The sequence below is a fragment of the Alligator sinensis genome, unplaced genomic scaffold (assembly GCF_000455745.1).
Source record: "Alligator sinensis unplaced genomic scaffold, ASM45574v1 scaffold61_2, whole genome shotgun sequence".
NCBI lineage: Eukaryota > Metazoa > Chordata > Crocodylia > Alligatoridae > Alligator > Alligator sinensis.
The window spans coordinates 1410366-1432922 of NW_005842108.1; the positions used below are offsets into that span (position 1 = coordinate 1410366).

General features: G+C 42.8%; 1 protein-coding gene across 1 annotated transcript in view; it reads right to left on the reverse strand.

Annotated features, from left to right (window-relative positions):
• Positions 1-22557, reverse strand: part of CACNB4 (calcium voltage-gated channel auxiliary subunit beta 4) — a 151711-nt gene that overhangs the window by 37776 nt on the left and 91378 nt on the right. The window contains 6 exon segments of the mRNA XM_006024544.3: positions 750-901; positions 4525-4634; positions 13615-13673; positions 16788-16868; positions 16961-16980; positions 17351-17427. Of these exon segments, the coding sequence (XP_006024606.1) occupies positions 750-901; positions 4525-4634; positions 13615-13673; positions 16788-16868; positions 16961-16980; positions 17351-17427 (499 nt within the window).

A 22557-nucleotide genomic window follows, 5' to 3' on the forward strand; every position in this document is an offset into this window, starting at 1 on the left:
GAAAGCAAATGGACCAACAGATGACTGATGCTCATTGTTACTTAGTGAGCTAATAAAAGAGGCTAAGACACAGTAGGTGCATCTACATGTACAATTAATTAAAAGCAATAAACTCAGGTGCATATTGTGCAGGAGTTTATTTCTCCCAGGTGCTCGGTTTGAACCTGTGCCTGGGGCCACAGCATGCTGAGCTGGGTTGGAGCAGCCCCAGCTGGCAGGCGGCCCAAGGAGTCAGCCTGCCAGCCCAGGGCTGCTCCAACCCAGCTCAACATACTGTGAAGGGGCTGGCTGAGACACGAGCGTGCTCCAGTGCAGGGCTTGCTGGCAGGCAGCCCCTGCACTGAAGCACCCTTGTGCCCCAGCCAGGTTAGCACTTACACATGTGTTACTGTGTACTAAAAAACTCCACCGCAGGACAGTACTTGTATTTACAAATACTAACCTGTGGCGGAATTGATTAATTTACTGCAGCCTAATAGGCCCATGCATGTAGATGCCAACACGTTTACTGGGGACCTAAATTAGGTAAACGTCTCATGTAGACAGTAAATATCTCATGTAGATATGCCCATTGATGAGTGTAGCACATGACAGCGTGTAAAATAAAAGTTTTCTTCCAACATAAGCACATTTTGCTGACATCAACACATGCTTTTCAGGAGGATGGAAATCCTGCCCTGACTCAGAGGATGCTGATAATGTTACACTTAAAAAATAAAATACATACCCTAAAGTTGAATTTGCATTACCTTTGGAGAAGACACTTTAACGTGGACAATAATCGGTGCTAATGATGTCTTAATAAGTTGTGCTGGATGATTGATAGTATCAGCATCAAGGACCACCAGTTGTAAGGACCTGGCCAACTCAAAGATTCTTTCAATTTCACTCTGCACTTCAGCTAAAAAATTTAAATGAACAGGTCACCGATGCTCAACTCTAATATTATTAGGCAAAAATCACACCACCCAAGTACACATACAATATATATGAACTTAGTGTGCAGATGACTATGTAACCTCTATGTACAAAGAAGACTAGAACCAATAATTCAAATGCAGAACATACATTTTTAGGCAGTTGTTTTAAAATGGCATTTTGGAGTCAATCCAGTTTATCCTGACAATATGTATTTACTATATTACAAAATTTACTTGCATACCACATGCATCTTCTCCCCCCCACAAATTATCCAAAACTGAGATGCAAGTTTTAAGCAAGGAAGCTGATTTATATGCCAGAATGGAGGCATGGGCACACTAGAATGGCTCTTGAGGGCTGGTTTCATGCTGGGCTCTGGGTGCATGCAAGAGGGGAGGAGTCTGCTGCTCAATGTCACTCTTTCTCTCCCCACTGCTGAACTAGCAACTTTTGGCTGAGTAGCCAAGAGCTGCTGCCAATTTGACAGTAGCTGTGATGGGGTAAAAACTTGAACTGCAGTGTTTCAGCTTGCAAGGAGAGTGAGTGACACTAGAAAGTCGACTGTACCTATTCCATGCATTCAGCCATGACTCTGGAAAAATATTTCTCTCTTCAATCTGGGGCATGTGGTATGCAAGAAAATATGGGAATTTATAAATTTAAGATATCACTCCCAAGAACATAATCAACTATATACATGTAAACAACAAACCAACTCTGGTGGATTTGCAACAATTCCTAAGTTACTTAGGAGTTGTAGGAGTTATTTGTTGATTGGATAATACTACTTTGCTTCAATCTTGTACTAATGTTCTAACTTTGATCTTTGTGAAAAACTATTGAGTTCAACAGTAGTTCTGTATGATGAGCCAGCAGAAGAATAACCAATGAGAAATTAACTGGTTATGATAAATACTGACAGCATATTAACCAGACAGGCACAAAAAGGAATGTTTATAAATGGGTCATTGTTGTATGAAGTATAAACATTTTTATACAGGAGAAAGGAAGAAACATTCCCATGTAAATGACACACTGAGGCCCTTCACTGTTACACAACTAGGGGAGAATGAACAATTTTAAATGGATAAGTCAGCAAAAGTCCAATCCTGAAAGTTACAGTACATATGTATAGAAAGGAGATGTGCGCTACCCATTCACATGCTTTTCATCAGCCCAGTTTTTCCTCCAGTAATATTTAAAGCATGTGATTATTTATTAACACTTGCTCTTGGGCATTTTGATAAGACCTAACACCTAGATAGATGCCTATCCTCATTCTTTTAAAAACTGAGCAGCCCCCACTTCTTTCTTGCAAAACAACTGGAGAAGGAAGACTTCCTTCCTTCGTGCAGTAAGTCAGTGTCAAGACCTGGCTTTAATTCTTCTCTGCTTTAAAGTATTCAAATCCACCTCTCCTTCCACCCTAGGTGGGGAGAGAGAGAGAGAGAGGGGGAGAGAGAGAAAGACTGGATCTGTGCCCTAGGGTTTAGGGCATTCCCTGGGTGGGAAGGTATCTAGGTTCTAATGACTGCTTAACTTAAAATACAAAACCAGTCCTGGCAGCAGGAACCAAAACCCTAGGATAGAGTCATGTTCACTCCTGTGCATTTTCTCTTTGTCCCAATGGACCTATAATTCTTTTAGGCAAAGTAGCACAGTTTGAACAGAGAGAAGGGAAAGTGCCTCTACCCAAGGACAACCAATAGGCTGGTGGTTGGGGCAGTTTTCCAGAAGGAGGGAGTATGGATTTGAATCTCCCCAGGCAGAGCGGGGGAATTGAAGCCAGCTCACTCACAGCCTGAGTACAGAATGCTTTAATACTGACTTAATGACTGAAGGGAGCAGGAAGAAACTCCTCCTTTTGTTGCCATGTTTACATGAAAGAAGTGGGCCTTGTTCGTATTTTGAAAGAATGATCACAGACAACCATCTTCAACCGAGGGTCAGGGCTGCAAATCTTGAGTGCAGGGGAATGTCTTCTTGTAGCACTGCGAAGTTCCATAAATCCCAACAATTTTGGTGCCTGGTCCAGCAGGTTTGTTCTGAGAATATCTATAGAATCGAGCCCCTTGGACACAGGAACATCAAGCTTGTAAGTCCCAATGTGCCTCAATCCTGAGCTAAATTTCAGACTGCTCACTACTGTCAAGATTACAGCTGGCTCAGAAGAAGAACTTCACACTTGGGCAATGTCAACTGCCAAAATATTGATGCCAATGGATTTTAGTTGCTTCCAGTGAAACTGAGTGAGGTGCCTGAGGATTGACTTTTTGGACAGAGGCATTTGAGTCACGCCTCTAAGTCCTTTTGTATATTTAGCTGTTGATTATACCTTGCTTAAACACCTAATATTAAGGGCTGTGCTTTGTCTAGCCATTTCACAATCAGTTGAATGTCATTCATAGGAGATGCTTTCTCCAAATGGGACACATGCAATTTGAATCACGCATGTAAATCCTCTGTGCTCCAATAAGGGAAGAAAGCACTTTGGTTTATGTTCAGATACTGTTTATAGACCCGATTTAAAGCCCTCTGAAGTCAAGAGAGAGAATTCTTCTATTTACTTCCCTATGGTAGACTTTGTTGTGCAGGCTTGGAAGGGTTAAAACAATAAAGCCTCCTGAAGAGAGGGTATGTGAGATTAACTGCACCTGCACAGAGGAGGAAACTGCTAAAACCAGCTAAGGAGGCCTAATACACAGCTAGGAAGAATTAGGGAGCCTTGGAGTAGTGACAAGCCATATCTGCCTACTTTCCCATTTCCAGACAAGATAAAAGGATTGCAACAAACAAGTTAAAATTATCGTGCACCAAGATTTAGGGAGCAAAGATAGATTAGTTATGAGATATCGCATAATTCAGAGACCAGTGCTGAGATGTGATTACTATTCTGACTGGTCAGCAAATATATGAACAGGGATTGTACCTATGTAACTAACTAGGAGTTAGCTAATGACTGAATTATGCATCCACACATGTATTTGAGATGCATAATTGTGAAAGACCTCAGATCTGGGTACCTTGCACCTATCCCCTTTATTGGCTAGCCTGATTATCTTCATGACACTGGTTATGCTCGCCATGTCTGGCTACTTGAACCATGTTGCAGTAGGAGCTGACAGCCCCCTTGGGAGCAAACACACCTATGTGAAAAAGTTTTATACTGGTGGTGAGAAGCTCTGGAGGACTGCTAAAAAGATCTTTCATCTGGAAAGTACACAGGTTTTGTGATATCCCAGTGGATCATAATCCATGCCGTACAAGAACCTGTTTGTTTTCAGCGATGGACATTATAAGCATTTCATGTTTATAAACAAAGCATTAACACTTTTAAAGCTGAAATCTTGTCATTTTCCTCCAGGATATAGCTATGGAAGTGTACAGGTGTTCTTTCCTGCAGGAGAAACTCTTCCTCAGGAGAGATCTTCCTTGATAAGAGAGGAATATCTTTCTTCTGCAGGAGGCATTTTCCCTGTGGGAGAAACTGGATGAATGCCTGTACGCTTATGGTTTCTATCAGGAGAGCAGCTATTCTCCTGATAGAAACGTAATGCCTGTATGTGGCCTATGTTCAGTACAATATATGTGCCAACATCTTACCTAAACTGGATCTGGTGTTTGACCGTTCAATTATTGCCCTCTTGCTTGGATTATTTAAGACAGACCTCTTAGCAAGAGAAATGTCGGCTGTCACTCTAGTTATTGATATCCTATGAGTAAGAACACAGGACAGAACAAAAACAGTGCAGTCAAATTTTTACTGTACCATATGTGATTTACAACTACTTTGCATTACAGCGTGCCAATACGGTATAATACTAGTCAAATATGTTTTATAGGTGATTTCTATCACTGCTGAAATAAAAACAGTAAAGATAAATCTCTCCCACCACGTAAACAAAAATGTCCCACAGTCATACAGTATTTTCTATCTGTTTGCTTCATTTATAACTATATTATATGTATTTTTGCAGTCAATGTCTAATATCAACTCACTGTCCTAGTTTGTGTGTATGTGTGTGCATGTATAGCTGCCTAGTTTTAGACATAAACACTCCCTAAAATAAAGTATGTGATATCAGAAATAATTATACCAGATAAACCAAGTCTTGGGCCAAACTGGAAGAGCAGTCACAATATGTATAAATACTTCATCTTCAAAGCAAACATGTCTCATTTAAACAATGTTTATTTTACAAACATTAAATAATCTTCACACAAGTAGTAAGGTTAAGTACGGAACGTAGTCCTGAAATTACAGTTTGGAAAAATGGAAACAGAGAGGATCTTTCTATGTATTTAAATGGGCCTCAGCACACATATCTGCCTACCAGTCATTAACAGGTTTATTCTTATACAAGCTTTTCTGACGTAGGGGAGAACCATCATTCATTGGCAGACAGAAAACTGTGGCTTCCCCAAGGTCATACATGAAAGTCTCTGAGTGAGTCAGTAATTCAAACCAGGTCTAAATTGCAGTCAAGTGATAGCCAGTCATGGGAATTAACTAGTTAATTAACTAGTTAAAAAGTCAAAACATTACATTTTTCAGCTGTCAACTTTTAACTTTAACTAGTTAAAAAAAAAGGTTAACTAACTTTTTTGAAAGTGTAAGTTAAAAGTTTACAAAAAATTGAAATCTGGCTTTCCCAGAGTTTTTCCTGACACAGTCACTCTCTAGGACTGACATGGAATGATATTTCTTTATTGAAACTCTTGGACTTCTTGTTTGAGAGGGAGAGAGTAACGTGCCTTCCTATGAGATATGGTCTCTTAAGAACTACAAATCCCAGAGTTCCTTAGTTCATGAGGGCATTTTCTGTGCATTTGCAGAAGTCAACAGGGCAGCCAGTTGGCTTCAGGAGAGGGAACAAGCACAAGCAAGCAGAGGCATTGATCCCAGTAAGAGTGGGAGCAAGTAGTGAGGGTGAAGCAGATGATATCTTTTTTAATTTTAATGAAGATCAAAACCAGCAGCCCAGCGCCCAAAAAGCTGATCATTACTTCTCATCTGTGAGAAACTTATCTGAGATGCCACCTACTATGAAATCTATTCATCCATTATAACACAAGCATTCCCTCATGTGCCCATGTGGAGCGATTGTTCAGTAGTGGGGGCTTAGTTTTGCGAGACAGAAGAGGAAAATTGTCAGATGTAAATTTTGAAATGCAGCTTTTGCTGAAGTTCAATAAGCATGTTTAAAGAATTTCTGCTATGCAACTGAACTTTCCTTTTCTCATTTAAACTGATTTTCTCATTTCAATTTAATTTTGATTTTCAGACACTTTCATTATTTCTAATTCAGATGTATTGCATACCCTTTTGTTACCTTTTGAGCAAGAACAATTGTAACAGGTTTTCTGTGGAAACAGCTTTCATTTGTCACCTGGCTATGAATAGCTCCTTTCTGTTATTCTGGTATATCTATTGACTGTTACAAAGTACTTCACATGGAGAGGGCGAGAAGGATCTAACATTACATAGGTGTTGGTAAATTGTTATTCTGAAAACTGTATGACACCTATAACGTTGTTTTCAGGTAAAGACGGGTGAGCTCCGAGTAAATTAGTGTGCTTCTGTGGGCTTATGGAAAAGAAACCCACTCGTTGCATTTGAAAATGAAAAAAATGATGCTAAGAGACAATTCACTGTGTTTCACACATTTCTCACAAATCAACTTAACTTTTAACTAGTTACTCTCTTTTTAACTTACCTTTTAACTAGTTGAAAGTGGAAATATTTAACTTTTAACTTAACTCAAGTTAATTTTAAAGGCTGCTAACTTTTAACTAGTTACATTTTTCATAAATTTTTCCCATGCCTGGTGATAGCAGATCATGCATTCTACAGTGTTAGACCATGTTAATCAAGTCTTTGCTTGGACCATTAGGAAAGGGAATGTCAGAGGCAAGGTTATGATTTTCCACCTTCCAAGTCAACCACACTTCTTTCTGTCACAATTATACACCCAGAGCTGGGCTATATATGGTAGGATCACCATAAATACTAAGAACTAGTATTTCTGTTCTTATATACATGATAGCATTTTATCATAGTCCAGAGCTAGGACAAATATAAACTGACATCCCTACATACAGTCCTAGAATGAATTACATCTCAGGAGCAGTTCCTCTCAGAGCTCTAGGAAGCAAAGGGGAGATATCCCCATATATGGCTGTCCAATGTCATAAGCAGAGGCTGCAGGGACTTATTCCATGATACAGGAATGTAAGGACTTCATTTTTTTTTTTGATCCCTGAAATGGTTGACAAAGAGAAAGGTAAAGAGAAAGCTCTTTCCCCTGCCTTCTTGCACTGGTACCTATGTATTCTGTTTCTAAAACTGATTTAAAAGGGGAAGGCCTCAGTTGTTGTTGGGTTTTTTGTGTTTTGTTTTTTAATTATACTTCACTTCTCTCCACAAATATTCTACTTACTGTTGTCCAAAATAACCCATCAACTCACAGTAGATAGCTTTTCCCATTTCTTTTCTCCAGTTTGTTTACCCTGTGCATTTGACAGCACTTTTTCAAACTTCAAAAGTTTCTAAGCATTATCTTGGCTCAGAGACTGATACAGCTTGATAAAGTACTATGATGAGTTGTCTTTATCAGTTAAGGTTAAATTAATTTCTTATAGATTTCACAGTTGCAAAGAGAGATTTTCACAATGGACTTAAGAGATTTAAAAACCTGGGTCCCACTAGCATGAGTAGGAAAATCACTGAAAATCTTTTAAGAAAGCCTGCCTTGGTTGGCCATTTCCTTTAGTTGTTTCTATGAAATTGTCACATGGCAACAGCATAGCAGAAAATATTCTAAAAATAGACAAATATGGCTATAAATCCATTAAATTGGTGGAAGACAGAAAGTTATAATGCCTGAAACAGCACTTAACTCAGGTTTTTTTCCCCCAAAAACTGATTCAATTTCAAGTTGATTGTAGCACTTAAATGATATCATTTTACTTTTCAGTTGCTCAGATCCATACTTCTGTCAGACCCACCCTGTTAAGAGCTAACAGCAATGGCGCATTTGGCATATTGGACAGTGGCAAAGATTAATACTGCAAATAGATCCTCTCTGGCACTTTCCATTTCTTTTCTGCATGGACCAAATACGTGCAGTAAGGAAAGGCAGCTTCATAATTTTGGACTAGATTTTACAACAAAAATGGGGAGGGTATAATAAGCATATATTACTTTTTTTTCCCCCTCTGTATAAATACGCATTGCTGATTTTTTGTGGATTGTAAGACTGAGATTATACTCAGTAGTTTTAATATATGGTACAAAAATATACCTCACAAAAGATATATTCATAGCAATCAGATTCTGGCATCCTGATATGACTTGTCACTTCCAGTTGCCATGGTTTGCCTACTGAAAACAATTACTTTCAGTAACCACAGGCATATGTAAAGCTGAATGACATGTGCCAACAGCTGGGAAGAGAAGAGATGTCGGTGGTGTATACCTACACTTAATACAAATGTGCACTTGGACCATACCATGAGCTGCAGTAAAATAAGATTAGTCAAATAGCTTGGGGGATGGGGGGCAAGGAGACAATACTGATAAAAAGCACGGAAGGCACAGAGAAATGACAAATTTAACTGCAGACTGCTGGGTAAAACCCTCACTCCACCAGGTTGTAAAAAAAAACATTCATATGGGGAGTCAGAGCTTGTTAAAATCACTTGAGTAAGACAAATTAAAAAACAGGGAAGGGCTCATTGTTTACACAAGAACTTGCCATTAAACATTGGTTTGGGTAGGGCTGATCCTGTCTCAGGCAGGGGGTTGGACTAGATGAGCTCTGGAGGTTCCTTCCAGCCCTACTTCTCTATGATTCTATGATTAATTATGATTTATCTAATTTCTCTGAGTTAGGCACAGGAAGATTTCCTCTCCCTTCAGGGCACCCTGGAAACAACCGAACGGGACAGTACCCAATGGAACGGAGGATGGAGACTTGGCAGGTATATTCAGCAGAGCACCAAGGCTGCAAGGTCAATTCAGCGGGCTTGAAAGCGAGGTCAGCCTCCAGAACCCCAGCTGCCATTGGCTCAGGCAGTTGGAGATAAACTTTCTGGAGCAGTAGTTGTGATCAGTGCAGAGCCCTTAGGCTCTCAGATATCATAGGAGCCTTTGTCAGTATTAGGCATGGACAGATCAATACACTTTATTACCAGCTTCATAAAGCACCCTGCTCTGTAGCTCCACCTCCATAAACACTATGTGTTTTACACTTGTAAAGTGTTGTTTAACCTACTACATACCTACATTTAGCCCAGTATGTAAAAATATAGGCATCTATAGTGATAGTTGGTAAATCATGTCATGCTGCAGGAATCTGTTTGCAGTATGGTATATCTAAACTGTGATGAATATTTCTGATCAAAATTATTTTTATTCCAGAGGTAAGATCTACTACAGTGAGTTCTTATTTGTGGAGCTGTTTGCATTCCAGTATGTCTGGGGAAGTGATAAGCCATGTGAAGTTTTCTGTACTATTGATTGCACTGCCTGAGCAATGTAACTACTGACTCTTGTCAAAAATGCAGCTGGTTTTCTGCAGCTGAAATGCATTATCTAACACAGCAATAAATGCTGTCTATACCTCAAATCTGAATATACTGTGACAGCATAAAATAATACTATTTCTGGTACTACAGAAACCTGAGAGCTATAGTAAGATAGATGTTTATTTTTTTGAAGATGCCACAAACTGTCCTAAAGAAACTCAATTTTGGCAGTTCAGAACTATTGTCCTGGAGCAATAATCATGTGGCATTAACACTTTGCATCAGGAAAGTCAGAGTCACAGCCATAAAGGGTCTGGTAGGTTAGGCATTTCCCAGCTGTTTGAGTGAGGAGATCCCATGCCACATAACTTTCACTAGTCTCTCATAATTCTATAAAAAAATTCAAAGAGTAGCAAATTCCTAGCTATGCCATCATCTCAGAAGCACTTGCCATGTTCTCCTCCTGGGTACAAATACTAAACCCTTTCATGTTTGTCACATTTATTCTTGAAAGACCAGCTCATCCAACTTGACTTGAACACAGTACCATAGAGTAGAGAGATGTAGTTACCAGTGGTAGACTGAAGTCAGGAAGAAGGCAGGGCAGGGTAGCATTTGATGAAATAGGCTGTCACCTACAAAAGTGTATCTGGTCTCTGAACCAGTTAGTCTCTAAGATGCTATGTGTCCTGCCTTCTAACTGACAGTATCACAAGTATTTAAAGTCAAAGGGCATAGCTTTATTAACAACCAATTATTAAAAAATCCTAACTCACTACAATTTCTGTGCCAGGTTATACCCATGTCAGTCTACTGACATAAATGGTATTACCTACATGTAACTCAGGACACAGTGCAACCCACTGAGTGCATTTACATGAGATGCTTTACTGTGGAGCTCATTAATTAGCTCTGTACACATCTACACGTGTGGTGCTATTAGACTGCAGTAAACTAATTAACTCTGCTGTAGGACAGTACTGCCCAACACAAGTATTATCCTGCAATGGAGTAGATACATGCAGAAAAATGCACGTGTAGATGGTGACAGGGCTGGCTGGGGTATGAGGGTGCTATCGTGTGGGGGCTGCCTGCTGGCTAGCCCCCACACAATAGCACCCTCATGCCTCAGCCATCCCCTCCACAGCACACTGACCCAGGGGAAAAACAGCTCCTGGGACTGCATTGCCCCGGCTCAACATACTGCAGTCCTGCATGCACATGTAAACTGTGCCAGAATTTACTGTGTGTCATGTGGAGACACACCCACTGTGTCCAAGTTCATGTGTCATGTACCAAGGAGCTACATAGAAAAGAGCAAAAACTGAAGGGTGTAAGTTAACACAGCTTGCCTAAATTTCACTTTCTTATACATTCTTATAATCCCTTACCAGTTTACATGAATTTAGATTCTGAAAATGAGGAGCCCTGACAAGTGTATGCAATCAGCACTCCTCTGACAGGCTAGCTGTATTCTTTCTTGCTGATGGAAGGCTATATTCATCAGCAAGGAAGGTAGTAGACAAGGGTTTCAGGAAGACCCAGAATCCTTAAAATGGAAATCAAAGAGTATACTGGGCTTCACTGACGCTATTTCATCTACTAAACGATATATAAAACTTACACCATCTCTCTTTTGATGATGGCCACAGCTCCAGCAATGCAGTAACCATGTTGGACCTGACAATAAACCAGCTGAAATGATCCAAAACCATAATCAAGGTAGATAGAGAAACCTTTAGTTATCTTGTCATTTAAATAATATAATATAATATAATATATTTTAAATCCATCCACACATGCAGAAAGACCTGAATGGGAACAATCTGAAGAACAACATTCTAACAGCTTGTTGCCTTTGCCTCAGCAGTAACCTATGGCTCACAAGCATGAACACCTCATGCCTTCTGAGGCCTGGGGGGTATGGTGACTGCCGGCAGGCGGTGGCGGCAGTGGGAGCATGGCAGTGGCAAGCAGAGACCACCCACAAATGGCTGCAGCGGTCTTGGTGGCGGGAGGGCGGCGGGGTGGCAAGCACCAAGTGGTGACCACCTGCACAGACCGCCAGCAGCGTTGGCAGCAGCCAACCCGCATGCACCGCCTACACGTCGCCAATGCTCACAAGTAGGATCTGGCCCACTCTACGCTACAAGGAATCATAGAAAGTTAGGGTTGGAAGAGACCTCAGGAGGTCATCTAGTCCATCCCCTGGTCAAAGCAGGACCATCCCCAACTAGATCATCCCAGCCAAAGCTTTGTCTAAATCAAAGGGAATTAGGAAGTCACTGGAACCGCCAGTATCTTTTGAAAAGTGAGAGCATTTGGTTTCCCTGTAGTAGAAGAGTTCAAATAATTTAGGAATGAGCTTTTACTGATTTACAAATGAGCACAAAAAGGAACAAATAACAAGGAATACAATCCATTGTGCTGGATATACAAAGTAATTTCCCTAAACTGATCCTACAAGAGAGATTAACTGTATGAGTTTTCTGGCTTTTTGCTATAAGATTACTTTTACCATTGGTCCTATTCCATCTCTTCAAACAAGAAGCTTTTTTAGTTACCTTGGGCTTACAGCACGCTACCTGCTTTAAAAACCCCACTGCTGTCATGTGATGGCTGACACACTCCAACCTTTTTCATGACACAGTTTCCCCCACTCATGTGCCATACACAATAGCAGGGGAAGCAGAGCACGCCTTCCAAGGATGGAAACAACCCTGTTAACAGCAAGTAATGAGGGACCCCTTCTTAAAGAAGGTATAAGCTGGCAGGCTATCTACTTCGCATTCTCTCCTTCTTTCATCCTCCTGAATTTTCTGTAAACTTTCTGAAGAACCTGACATATTCTCCTGAACATTACTCTTTGGGTACTGTCTTTCCCAGACTGCATCTTTAAGGTATTTTTAACTACTGAGAAAGTTTGAGTTGATACTTCTGAGGTGTCTGCCTCAGGCACTCTCTTTGCACACTGTTTAAATTTTCTCTGTTCCTGATAGTTATTCCAGTACCAAAATGCAATTAATTTTATTTAAAGAATGTTTTACCTATAAGAGTCTTGACAAAAAGTATCTCATACTACCAGAAAAAAATTAGCTTAGTGAATGGCAACTTCATCATGAAAGAAAAAAGCACTAAAATGTGGATTCTATAAGATTTCAATTATTCTGATGGTCTGGTAAAGCAACAGACATGGCTGTGTCTGGTTAACCAATACCCAAGAAACTCTCATATTGGTTTGGAATATTTTTGTAGTCAGTGGATCATATTCTCCTCTCCTTTACATTAATGTGTTCCTAGGCAGCAAACAGTCATTCAGAATTTATACGAGAGAGCAGAATATGACCTCAAAAACGTTTCCTGTTTCCACTTAATTTTGTATAGCTGCAATGTTTTGAGATCTCATGCTGCCAAGTCAGCTATTCAGCACATATTGGGTTATTATAAAACTTTGCTAATAAAGATTTTCATTTAATTTTTTTCTTCAACTTTTTAGTGGCATTCAGCAGTAGGTGTTGAGTAACTCTTAGAGAAAGAAAATAACCTAATTTGTTGCACTCATATGGCCTGCAACCATGCCATGTTGTGTTGTGATCTCTTTAGATCTCACAAGATGAGCAGGGTCAATATTTCCATAAGAGACCTTCTGGGAAAACTTTGGTATTGCAAAAAATACGCTGGTGATTCAGTAGGTGGCAGTGTTCCCTCCAAGTCAGCATTGATTCAGCACCACGGCATGGGGTCAAAAAGGGTCTCTGTTATTGGAGGTACATTCAACTACAATATTTGAAACAGGATCCTGACCAAATACCATTATTCAAAACATGGTGGAACTTCTTTCTTTTTATCTTATTCAGATACCAGTTTGGGCAATGACATTCTGCCTATCTACCTTTCCCCTGCAGTTTCAGTTAGATACAATATTGAGGTAATTTTTTTCTCTGTTAAACCTGAACAATCCTACTGAATCTACAGCACTGCTAGATACTCTTAAAACCTTTGTTCTACTTCACCCCAGGGGTGGTTTCATTTCAGTGGTATATATCACTGGTGAATCAGTGTTCAACATGCAGCAAAATCACCTGGATAAAAAGGCCACTACATAGAGTCATAATCATTGCAGGGGAAGGGGGGAAAAAGCATGGAAAGGACTGTGTTTCTCACCTCCCATCAAACCTGTGCTTCAGGAAGTCAAAGAGGGCTTTCTGCATCATGTCTGTCACCTTTGCAGAGGAAAGGAAGATTGAACAGAGAGGATTGACAGGGAGAGAAAGAAGTCAAAAGTAAGAAAAGAGGTAGAAGACAAGGACATTTCTAATAATCAGTGTCCTTTACCCAGACAGTAATTGTTTAACTGTAGTGTTATCATCAAGATCTCATTTAAACATGTGGCATCCGCATTTCATTTCTGTTGATGTAATAAATACTTTATTTACAAGTCTTCAGATTCACACCCAGAATGCTCAAATGGGGGATGTGAGAGATACCACTCTTTTTTGCTGTTGCTCTTGCGTTTGGATGTTATAACACTATATAACTTTTCCAACAACATTCAATTCTCACCAGGTTCCAGCACAGAGCCCTATAAGACTAGTCACGTAGAAAATCTTTTTGTCATTGCTAGGACTGATTTTATAAATATTTTCTGGCAACAAATTACTCATTTTAAACAGAAGAATCCTTTTCTTTTTCATTATTTAGCAAGTGTTCTAAGCATGACAGGAACAATGCAAGCAGTGAGGTCCGTTAGCAGAAAACAAATAATCATCCTGTTACCTGCTCAGGGGCAAGAGACTGTAAGATTCGCATCCCCCGAGACTCTCCTCTATTTCACTGCTGCCTCTTTGACACCTTCAGTATAATTCAGATTGCCACTTGTTCTCTACCAGTCTGAACTGGCTAGTTAGGGCCTATATTTCTGGCTGCTTATTTCTCACTTTTTTAGTTTCAAATGCTTTTTGTAGACTTTAACCAGAAAAAATGTGAAAAGAACTTTCCCACATATATTACACAGAGATATAATTGTTTCTATACTATCTATACACAAAGATAGATAGATTATTCAATTATATATATATATATATATATATATATATAACTGAAATAAATATCCATATTTCATAACTAACTGATGCATGTAAAAATGGTTGGGTTTAATCTGTAGCACAGTCTGCTCTTAACAAGCAATAAAAACCCTCCAGATTCAAAAGCCCCATGGCAAAATTCACTTGTGGTATAGCACCAAAATCAACTCAGTTATGCAAAAGATGAATTGTTATGCCTTGAAGTAATGTTACATTACATGTAATTAAAAGGCAGCCAGGAGAAAATTAGATACAGTAGAGCCTCTCCAATTCTCAGTTTGTTATTCTGCAAATCCAGTAAGTCTCACCTCCAAAAAGTCTTATTTAAGAGCAGAGCTCTGTATTAAGATTAGTATTGTGCCCTAACCATACTATTTTTATGAAATATACTGCAATGCATTTACCAGTATACCATAAAGTATTACAATCTTAATTAATCTAAACAAAGCACATCTTTGATTTTAAATTCATATAGACTCCAATTAAGCAAGGCTCTTAGGAGATATATAAATATAAGTGCATACTAAAATTCCTTGCTGAACAGAGATGAATTTAAGCCTGTGCTTCAAGTTAGCAATGTATTATGTACTACATACAGCTCCATGGCACAAAGGAATGCATGATGCTACTATGAGCTACAGTTTTGTTTAATCCGAGCCTGCCTTGTTAACTTTGAAAAACTTTCAAGAAAGAATGTCCTGGTTATCTGTGTATATTAGGGAGACTCTACTGTACGTATCATACTCAGTAAAGGGTGATGGTTTAGGTGGGCTAAGATTCTCTTTATACTTATGTTTTTATTTGATAATTTTTTGAAAACCAAGCCTAAGTGATAATGATGGTTCTAAAAAGTCAGCTTCTAGAGTGGCCACACTAGAGTACTCCAGCTTGGCCAGTCTCTACTATCCAACATTTCCTAATGTGCCTAATCTTCTTAATGGCTAAATCTGGGATAATGAAGACAGAAAGTTCCTTTGTAACTGTGGGTAGTTCAGTCTTGCCTACACACAAAACTTGTGCCAATTTAAATAAGGTCTTGTCTACATGAGAAAACAGCACTATCTTAAATTAAACTGTCATTTAAATATTATTTAGATAAACTAAAGCAAAAAGCTGTGTACATATTTGTTTAGATTCAGATTAGGGCTGTCAAACAATTAAAATAATTGATTGCGATTAATTGTAAGATTAAAAAAATAGTAATTAATCGCAATTTTAATCATGCAGTTAAACAATAATCAAATTTCAATTTATTATAAAGATTTGTAGATGTACACACACACATACACAAACCCTAGACAGTCCCCAAGACCTGGCCCTCCAACCCCCGCCATCCCCCATACACTTACCTGCATCCAGCTGCTGAGTTTGCTCCCAGGACGTGTGTGTGTGTGTGCGCGCTGAGTTTGCTCCCAGGACGTACGTACACGTGTGTGTGTGTGTGTGTGTGTGTGTGTGTGTGTGTGTGTGTGTGTGTGTGTGTGTGTGTGTGTGTGTGTGTGTGTGTGTTTGTGTCGGCAGCAGTGAAGGGGGAGGGGCCGCTTTTCCCCCAGCACACAGGCAGGCACAGAGCAGTGAGGGGAGAGGGGCTGCTCCTCCCCCAGCACCAGCAGCGATTAACACGCGTTAAAAAAATTAACTCAAAAACACATTAATGCATTAATCACGCATGTTAACTGCAATTAACTGACAGCCCTAATTCAGATTAATTCTTAACAGATTTAAATAAACTCAAACAAGCCTGGCTCAATTGTGAGTGCTCATGCTGTCTTTTGAACTATAATAACTACTTCAATGAGGGCAACTTCCTCATGTCAATAAGCCCCAAAGTCTCTTTTGATTCCAGTTATGATTACAAATAACTCAGCTGAAGTCAATGGAATCCCATCATTTTTAAAGCAGTAAAACTGCAAGGAGAATCAAGCTCCACTCTCATCTAAAGTAACTTATTCCAATTTAGTTCAAATTGATGTGGAATTGGTTTAAGCTAAACCAAAAGAAGCCTGGTTTAAACCATAATAGAATTATCCACATAGCCTTCCACACTGGTTTAAACTGGTTCTGGACTTTGCCAGTTTAAATTAAACTAGTGCAACTTCTGCATGGAGACAAGGCCTTAGATCCTACATAGAGAGCACTACTTAGTAGTTAAACTAAGATCATCTCATAATCAAAAAGTGGAGGAACACAAAGCAGACTAGCCAAAAGTGTGCTAGGAAATGATAATTAACTTCAACTAACTGGAATACATACCTCGTACCCTTTCAGTGATGGGCCCACTAAGACAACAGGCCTCATGGAGGGCACAACATCATAAGGAGGAACATGTTCTGTCTGGAAGAAAAACATATGCAATCAATTCATAATCTAAAACAGATGCTGCATGCAAATCCTAGGAACTATGTAGTAGATTAAAAGCTACTTACCACTTTTTGTTTCTGTTTTGCTAAAAGACCAAAACAAAAACTTGGTTAAAAAGTGTTTAAGCCAATAATCACAAGAAATTCACACAAAGATAACTCTGCCAATGCACTCAAGTTACATCACTGGGACTTCTTTCTGATCAACATTATTCTAACTGGTCACTCTTTTCTGATTCTCCAGTTCTCTTATTCTTTAACTGTCACTTACAAGTTTAGGAACAGAGACTTTCTCTCTTCCTCCAATTATTTTATGGAGGGTTTGAAATGCAAGGACTCCTCTGTGGAATGTTTTAATAAATTAGCAAAAAGAGGAGAAAAGAACATCACATTCTTCTTTTGTAATTTTAGAATACGTTTCAGAAATAGCTTCTGTAAACAAAAATCCAAACTCACCTGTAGAAGTGGGTGTAGCCCGAAACGTGCCAGACACCATTTCTCCAAGACTTGAAGAAGAATTTCCACCGGATTTCCTATGGCATTACAAAGAGTCTCATTAACACAAACCATTGTGAGAATGAAACTCACTTAGCCCTGCTCTAGGGCTATGCAAAATGCCTGTGTTTCGTTTGAGTTTCATATTTGGCATTTTGGAGAGACAGTGTTTTGTTTCAATGTTTCGTAGGGCTATCTGAAACAGCTTTGTTTCATTTCATTTAGGATTTGGCGTTACGGAGGGCCAGTGATTCATTTTGGTGTTTCGAATCATTGTCCCGTTTTGTTTCAGCCAAAACTGTTTTGGAGCTGTTTTGGAATTTCGACGGTGTTTCGGCCATGGGCTATAATGGAGAATCACAAAACTGCCTATAGCTTTGTAATTTCTTGCCTGATTTGGATGAAACTTGCAAGGATGCTAGCCCCTTCTGAGGCCGTAAAGCCTGCCAAGTTTCAAGGAGTTAGGTGCAGGGGTTTCTGGGAATGTGCACCTCAAAACCCGTAACATGTGAGGCTGTGTGTAAGGCGCAGCAGGGTGAAAACTGCAGGGATAGTAGCCCCTGTTCTCACCCTTACAACTCCACTGAAACCAGTAAGCCTCAGGCCTCTCAAAGATCTTACAGGTCTGGGCTTCCCCCAGACACAGACACAGACACAGCCAGGACTGTGTGGTGGCTGGAGATTATCAGGTGCCTTCTGCTCCTACCCTCCTTTCCCCAGGGAGGTTTGCGGTCTTGGCATTTCCTGTGTCTGCCATGCCACCAGCAGTCCCACCCAGGCCTCCTGACCCTGGCAGGGTGCAGTTTTAGGTTATGCCCAAGACGATGTGGGGCCTCCTCCTCCCCACATAGCCCCAGCCCTTATACCTCCAAGTTCTCCCTGGCATGGGAGATCAGCAGGGAGATGTTCTTCCCCTGCTAGCTGGCGAGAAATTAAACTGCTGCCTCAAGCTCTGAGAGTGGGACACTAAATAGCTGCCCTCATTAGCACCTGTCCTGACACATACATATAGCTACATATAGCCCCTTGTGCGGGCATGAGGAAGGCCTGCAAGTTTCAGACAGAGTGGTGCTGGGGTTTCTGTAAAATTGCACCTCAAACTGCTGAAAGCAAAACTTGTGTCATGTGTGTGTTAAGGGGTATAGGTTGTAGCCATGTTGGTCAAAGGACATAGCCCAGGCAAGTTTCTTAGGGTCAATCTGATGTCTTTTATTAAACCAACTAAATAGTTGGCGAAATTCTTCTTTGTAAGCTTTCGGGTTTAAAAATCCTTTGTCAGGTGAGGAAGCATCTAGTTGTGGGGTGTATGTGTGCTCTTCCTGGATAGACTCAATATAGACATTGGATTTATAACACACGAAATTCTTCTTTGTAAGCTTTCGGGTTTAAAAATCCTTTGTCAGGTGAGGAAGCATCTAGTTGTGGGGTGTATGTGTGCTCTTCCTGGATAGACTCAATATAGACATTGGATTTATAACACACTACAACCTGCTGGACATCTGATTCCCCAGGTAGCAGGTAGCTCTCCATTTTTACCTGCTACATCCCCCTTCCCCCTTGCCCCTCCCCCAGCCTGTCTCTCACCCCCTGATGCTTCCATTTCCATTTTCACTGACTAGTTTTCTTGCCTGCAATGCATGCCAGGCCAGCCTCTGGCTTCTTTATTATTCCTTCCATCCAGGAGGAGCACACATATACCAACTAGATCAGGGGTGGGCAATTATTTCAGGTGGAGGGCCGCTTACCCAGTTTTGGCAGGCTGTCGAGGGCCGCACGGGTAGCCCCATTGCTTGACAAGTGGCCCGCCCCTTGGCAGGTGCCCCGCCCCCTGGTCACCATCTTGGGACCAATGTCCCAATGTCTTGGGACCAATGTCCCAGGGCCAGCACTGGTGGGGTCCAAAGCAGGGCACAGGCTGGCAGGGGTCTGTGGAGCTGGGCTGGGCTGTACCAGCAGGGAGAGGGGGGAACTGTGCCTGCTCCAGACACCCCCACGCAGGCTGCAACCAGCTGCAGCACAGGGTGCCGGCCATGGGGTGGGTGAGGGGCTGCTTACTACGGGGCAGGCAAGGGACCACTTTCCCCCACCCGCGCTCAGCTTTTCCCCAGGCCACTTTTCCCTGGGCTCCTTCCCTGCCCAGGGTTCTCCCCTTCCCTGCAGCTCAGGCACAGGGCAGCCATGTAGTCCCAGGTCAGAAGACCCGGCTGGGGCTTCTGGCTGGGGGGGGGGGCTGGGTGGGCCCTGCTGTTGTGGGAGCCTGCCAGGCTTCCCCTGGGTCTTACTGCCCTTGGTTCCTGTAATTTTTGACAGGAAGCAAGGGCAGACGAATATTAATTTTCTAAATTTTTCAGGGGCCCTGCAGGCCAGATAGAATGGCCTCACAGGCCGCATCCAGCCTGCAGGCTGTATTTTGTCCATCCCTGAACTAGACGCTTCCTCAGCCTGACAAAGGGTTTTAAACCCAACAGCCCATGCCTTGCAGATGGCATCCCAGGCAGCTAAGCTAAGCTCACCTGGAGCCTCACAACTCCACTGCAATCAGCAAGCCTCAGGCCTCTCAAACATCTTACAGGTCAGGGCTTTCTCTAGCCAGGACTGTGCTTGTGTGTGGCGTCTGGAGGTTATGGCACCTCCTACCCGCCTTTCATCAGGGAGATCTTCGGTCCTGGCATTTCTGGGGGCTGCTGCACCGCTGGCAGTCCCACCAGACCTCCCGACCCTGGCAGGGTGCAGTTTTAGGTCATGCCCAGGACCTGGGGCTCCTCTTTCCCCATAGCCCCAGCCCATACCTCCAACTTTGCCCTGGCATGGGAGCTCAGCAGGGACATGGTTTTCCCCTGCTGGCAGGTGATGCAGTGAGTGCCGCCTCCAGCTCTGAGAGCAGGGCATTAAATGGTTAAAAGAAAAGAAAAAGGAAATAGGTGTGGATGGAGTGAGGAGGGTGGCACTCACTCCACCTGCAGGTGGAGCTCGGGGAATACCAGCAGTAGGAGGTTCACCTTGAGGAACACCAGCTGCTCCACCAAACCGGGATCCATGCAGGTATGGTGGGGTGTCACAACATCCCCAGGGATGCTGAACACTGGTCAATGGACAGGACAGGTGTTCCCAGGCAACCGTGCCCAGATCCTGCCACATCTGGCTGTGGGTTGCCCAATAGGCCAAGGGGTCACAGTCCAGTGGCTCCACGTCCTTGCCAAGAGGCCTCAGCGCTACTTGCCCGATGCTGGGGTCTGGTGCATCTGGACCCTACCATTGAAGCCATGCCCTTGGCCCATATTGGCAGCACCTGTCATGAAGGAGACTGGCTGCTGCTCAGAGTGCTGGCACGGGAAAGTAGATCCCCCTCTTCCACGTCCCCCTGCATGTGCCCTTCTGCCTACTGGACTCTGCTCACCAGCACGTTTGTCCAGTGATTGCTGGAGCACACGCTCCCCTTCACCCTCAGGTCACACATGGCAACCAGCACATGGACCATACCGTCCAGCCATTTCTTGATGCCCTCCTTCAGCTGCTTCGCCAGTGCCTGCACCTCTGGTGACAGCGGCTTGCCCCAGCCAGGAACATTGATCCCCTGGAAATTCTCCATTTGGTTCTCAAGTCCCCTCACTATGGGGATCACCTGGCTAAGGAGGGCATCGCCAGTGCTGACGGTCTCAGTGGTCTCAAGGAATGGCTTGAGGATCACCAAGATATGGGAGACGGTATCCCACTCAGCTCTATAAAAAAGGCCACTGATCCCAAACTCCCTGAGCAAGGCCATCTCATGGGTGGCCTTCTGTTGCTCCACCAGCCTTTCCACCAGCATGAGGTATGTGGAGTTCCACCGAGTCTCCACATCCTGCATGATTTTGTGCTGCGGAATGCTCAGCTCTGCCTGCCTGTCCCACAGCATCTTGCCCCCCTTGACGCTGTGGTGGAAGTAGCCCGCCACCTTCCCACACTTCAAAATGAGCTGGTCAGTTGTGACGATGCCGTCACCGGCAGCCATGTCCCCCTCCAAGGCAACCCTGACTATGAGGTGGAACTTGTGTGCCACACAGCAGATGCCAACAAAGTTACCATCGCAGACCACCTTGACCATGTTGGCCCTGTGTCAGTGACCATGAACCCACGGGTGAGCTCGCCCTACTCAACAAGCGACCCCTGCACCATGTGGTTCATGGCCCCCATGATCTCCGTTTGCCGTGTGGAACTCATCCATCACCTCCGCTTGAAGGAGAGCCCACCAATGGCCTGACTGATGGCACCAGTGCCCTGTGAAGGAGAGTAGGCACGATCTCCACCCTGACTGCTCCAGATGTCCAAGGTGAAGTTCAAGGCCACCTGTGAACCTGCCTTGCACAGTTCCTTCCTCAAGTACCCCCTGCATGCCTCATACAGGGAAGGCACCACCATCTTGCTGAAGGTGGTGCATGCAGGCACTTGGTAGGATGGGCCCATGAGCTGCCTGAACCCTGGCTCCTGAACTAGGGAGAAAGGCTGGCCATTCAGAGCAAACATCTCCCCAATGCTCTGGGTGATCTTGCTCACCTTTGCAACACGCCCCCCTATGTGTCCACCTTTCCCTGCTGTTCCAGGGTGGCCTGCCTCTGCTTCTTGGGGACGGAGGCTTTGGAGCGAAAGGGGGACATATTTTTGGGCACACTCCCACTGGTGCCAGGCTGAGGAGGACCAAGGGCAAGGGGGTGGTGCCTGCAGAGATGTATCAGCATCCCTGTGGTGCTGTAGTGTTTCTCTTCCTTTCCCAGCTGGTCTTACATCAGCAGTGCAGGCAGATAGCATACCTGGGATCATCTGCCACCTCAAAATGGTCCCACACCAAACTACCCCCTCACTTCTGGGGTGCGGGTGCAGATCCTGCCTGATCCCCCTCCTCAGCAGACAGAGGCACAACAACAGGAGGAGCGGATTCAGCTGAGCCACTTGCCTTCTTAACTTCTACCTCAACCTCCTCCAAACTGCCTTCCGGGGAAGAAGATCTGGCTCTAAGAGAACTTGGAGGGGAGTGGAGCACAAATTCAGATTCCTCCTCGGTCCCCAGAATTTCTTTTGCTAGGGTGTTCGGGTCCCCTGCTTCCAGATCCGGCTCCTCCTCTGGCACTGGAAGGCTCAGCCTGGGAACTGAAATGGGGGGGGGGAAGACTGTCATCATGCTGGTGGTACTT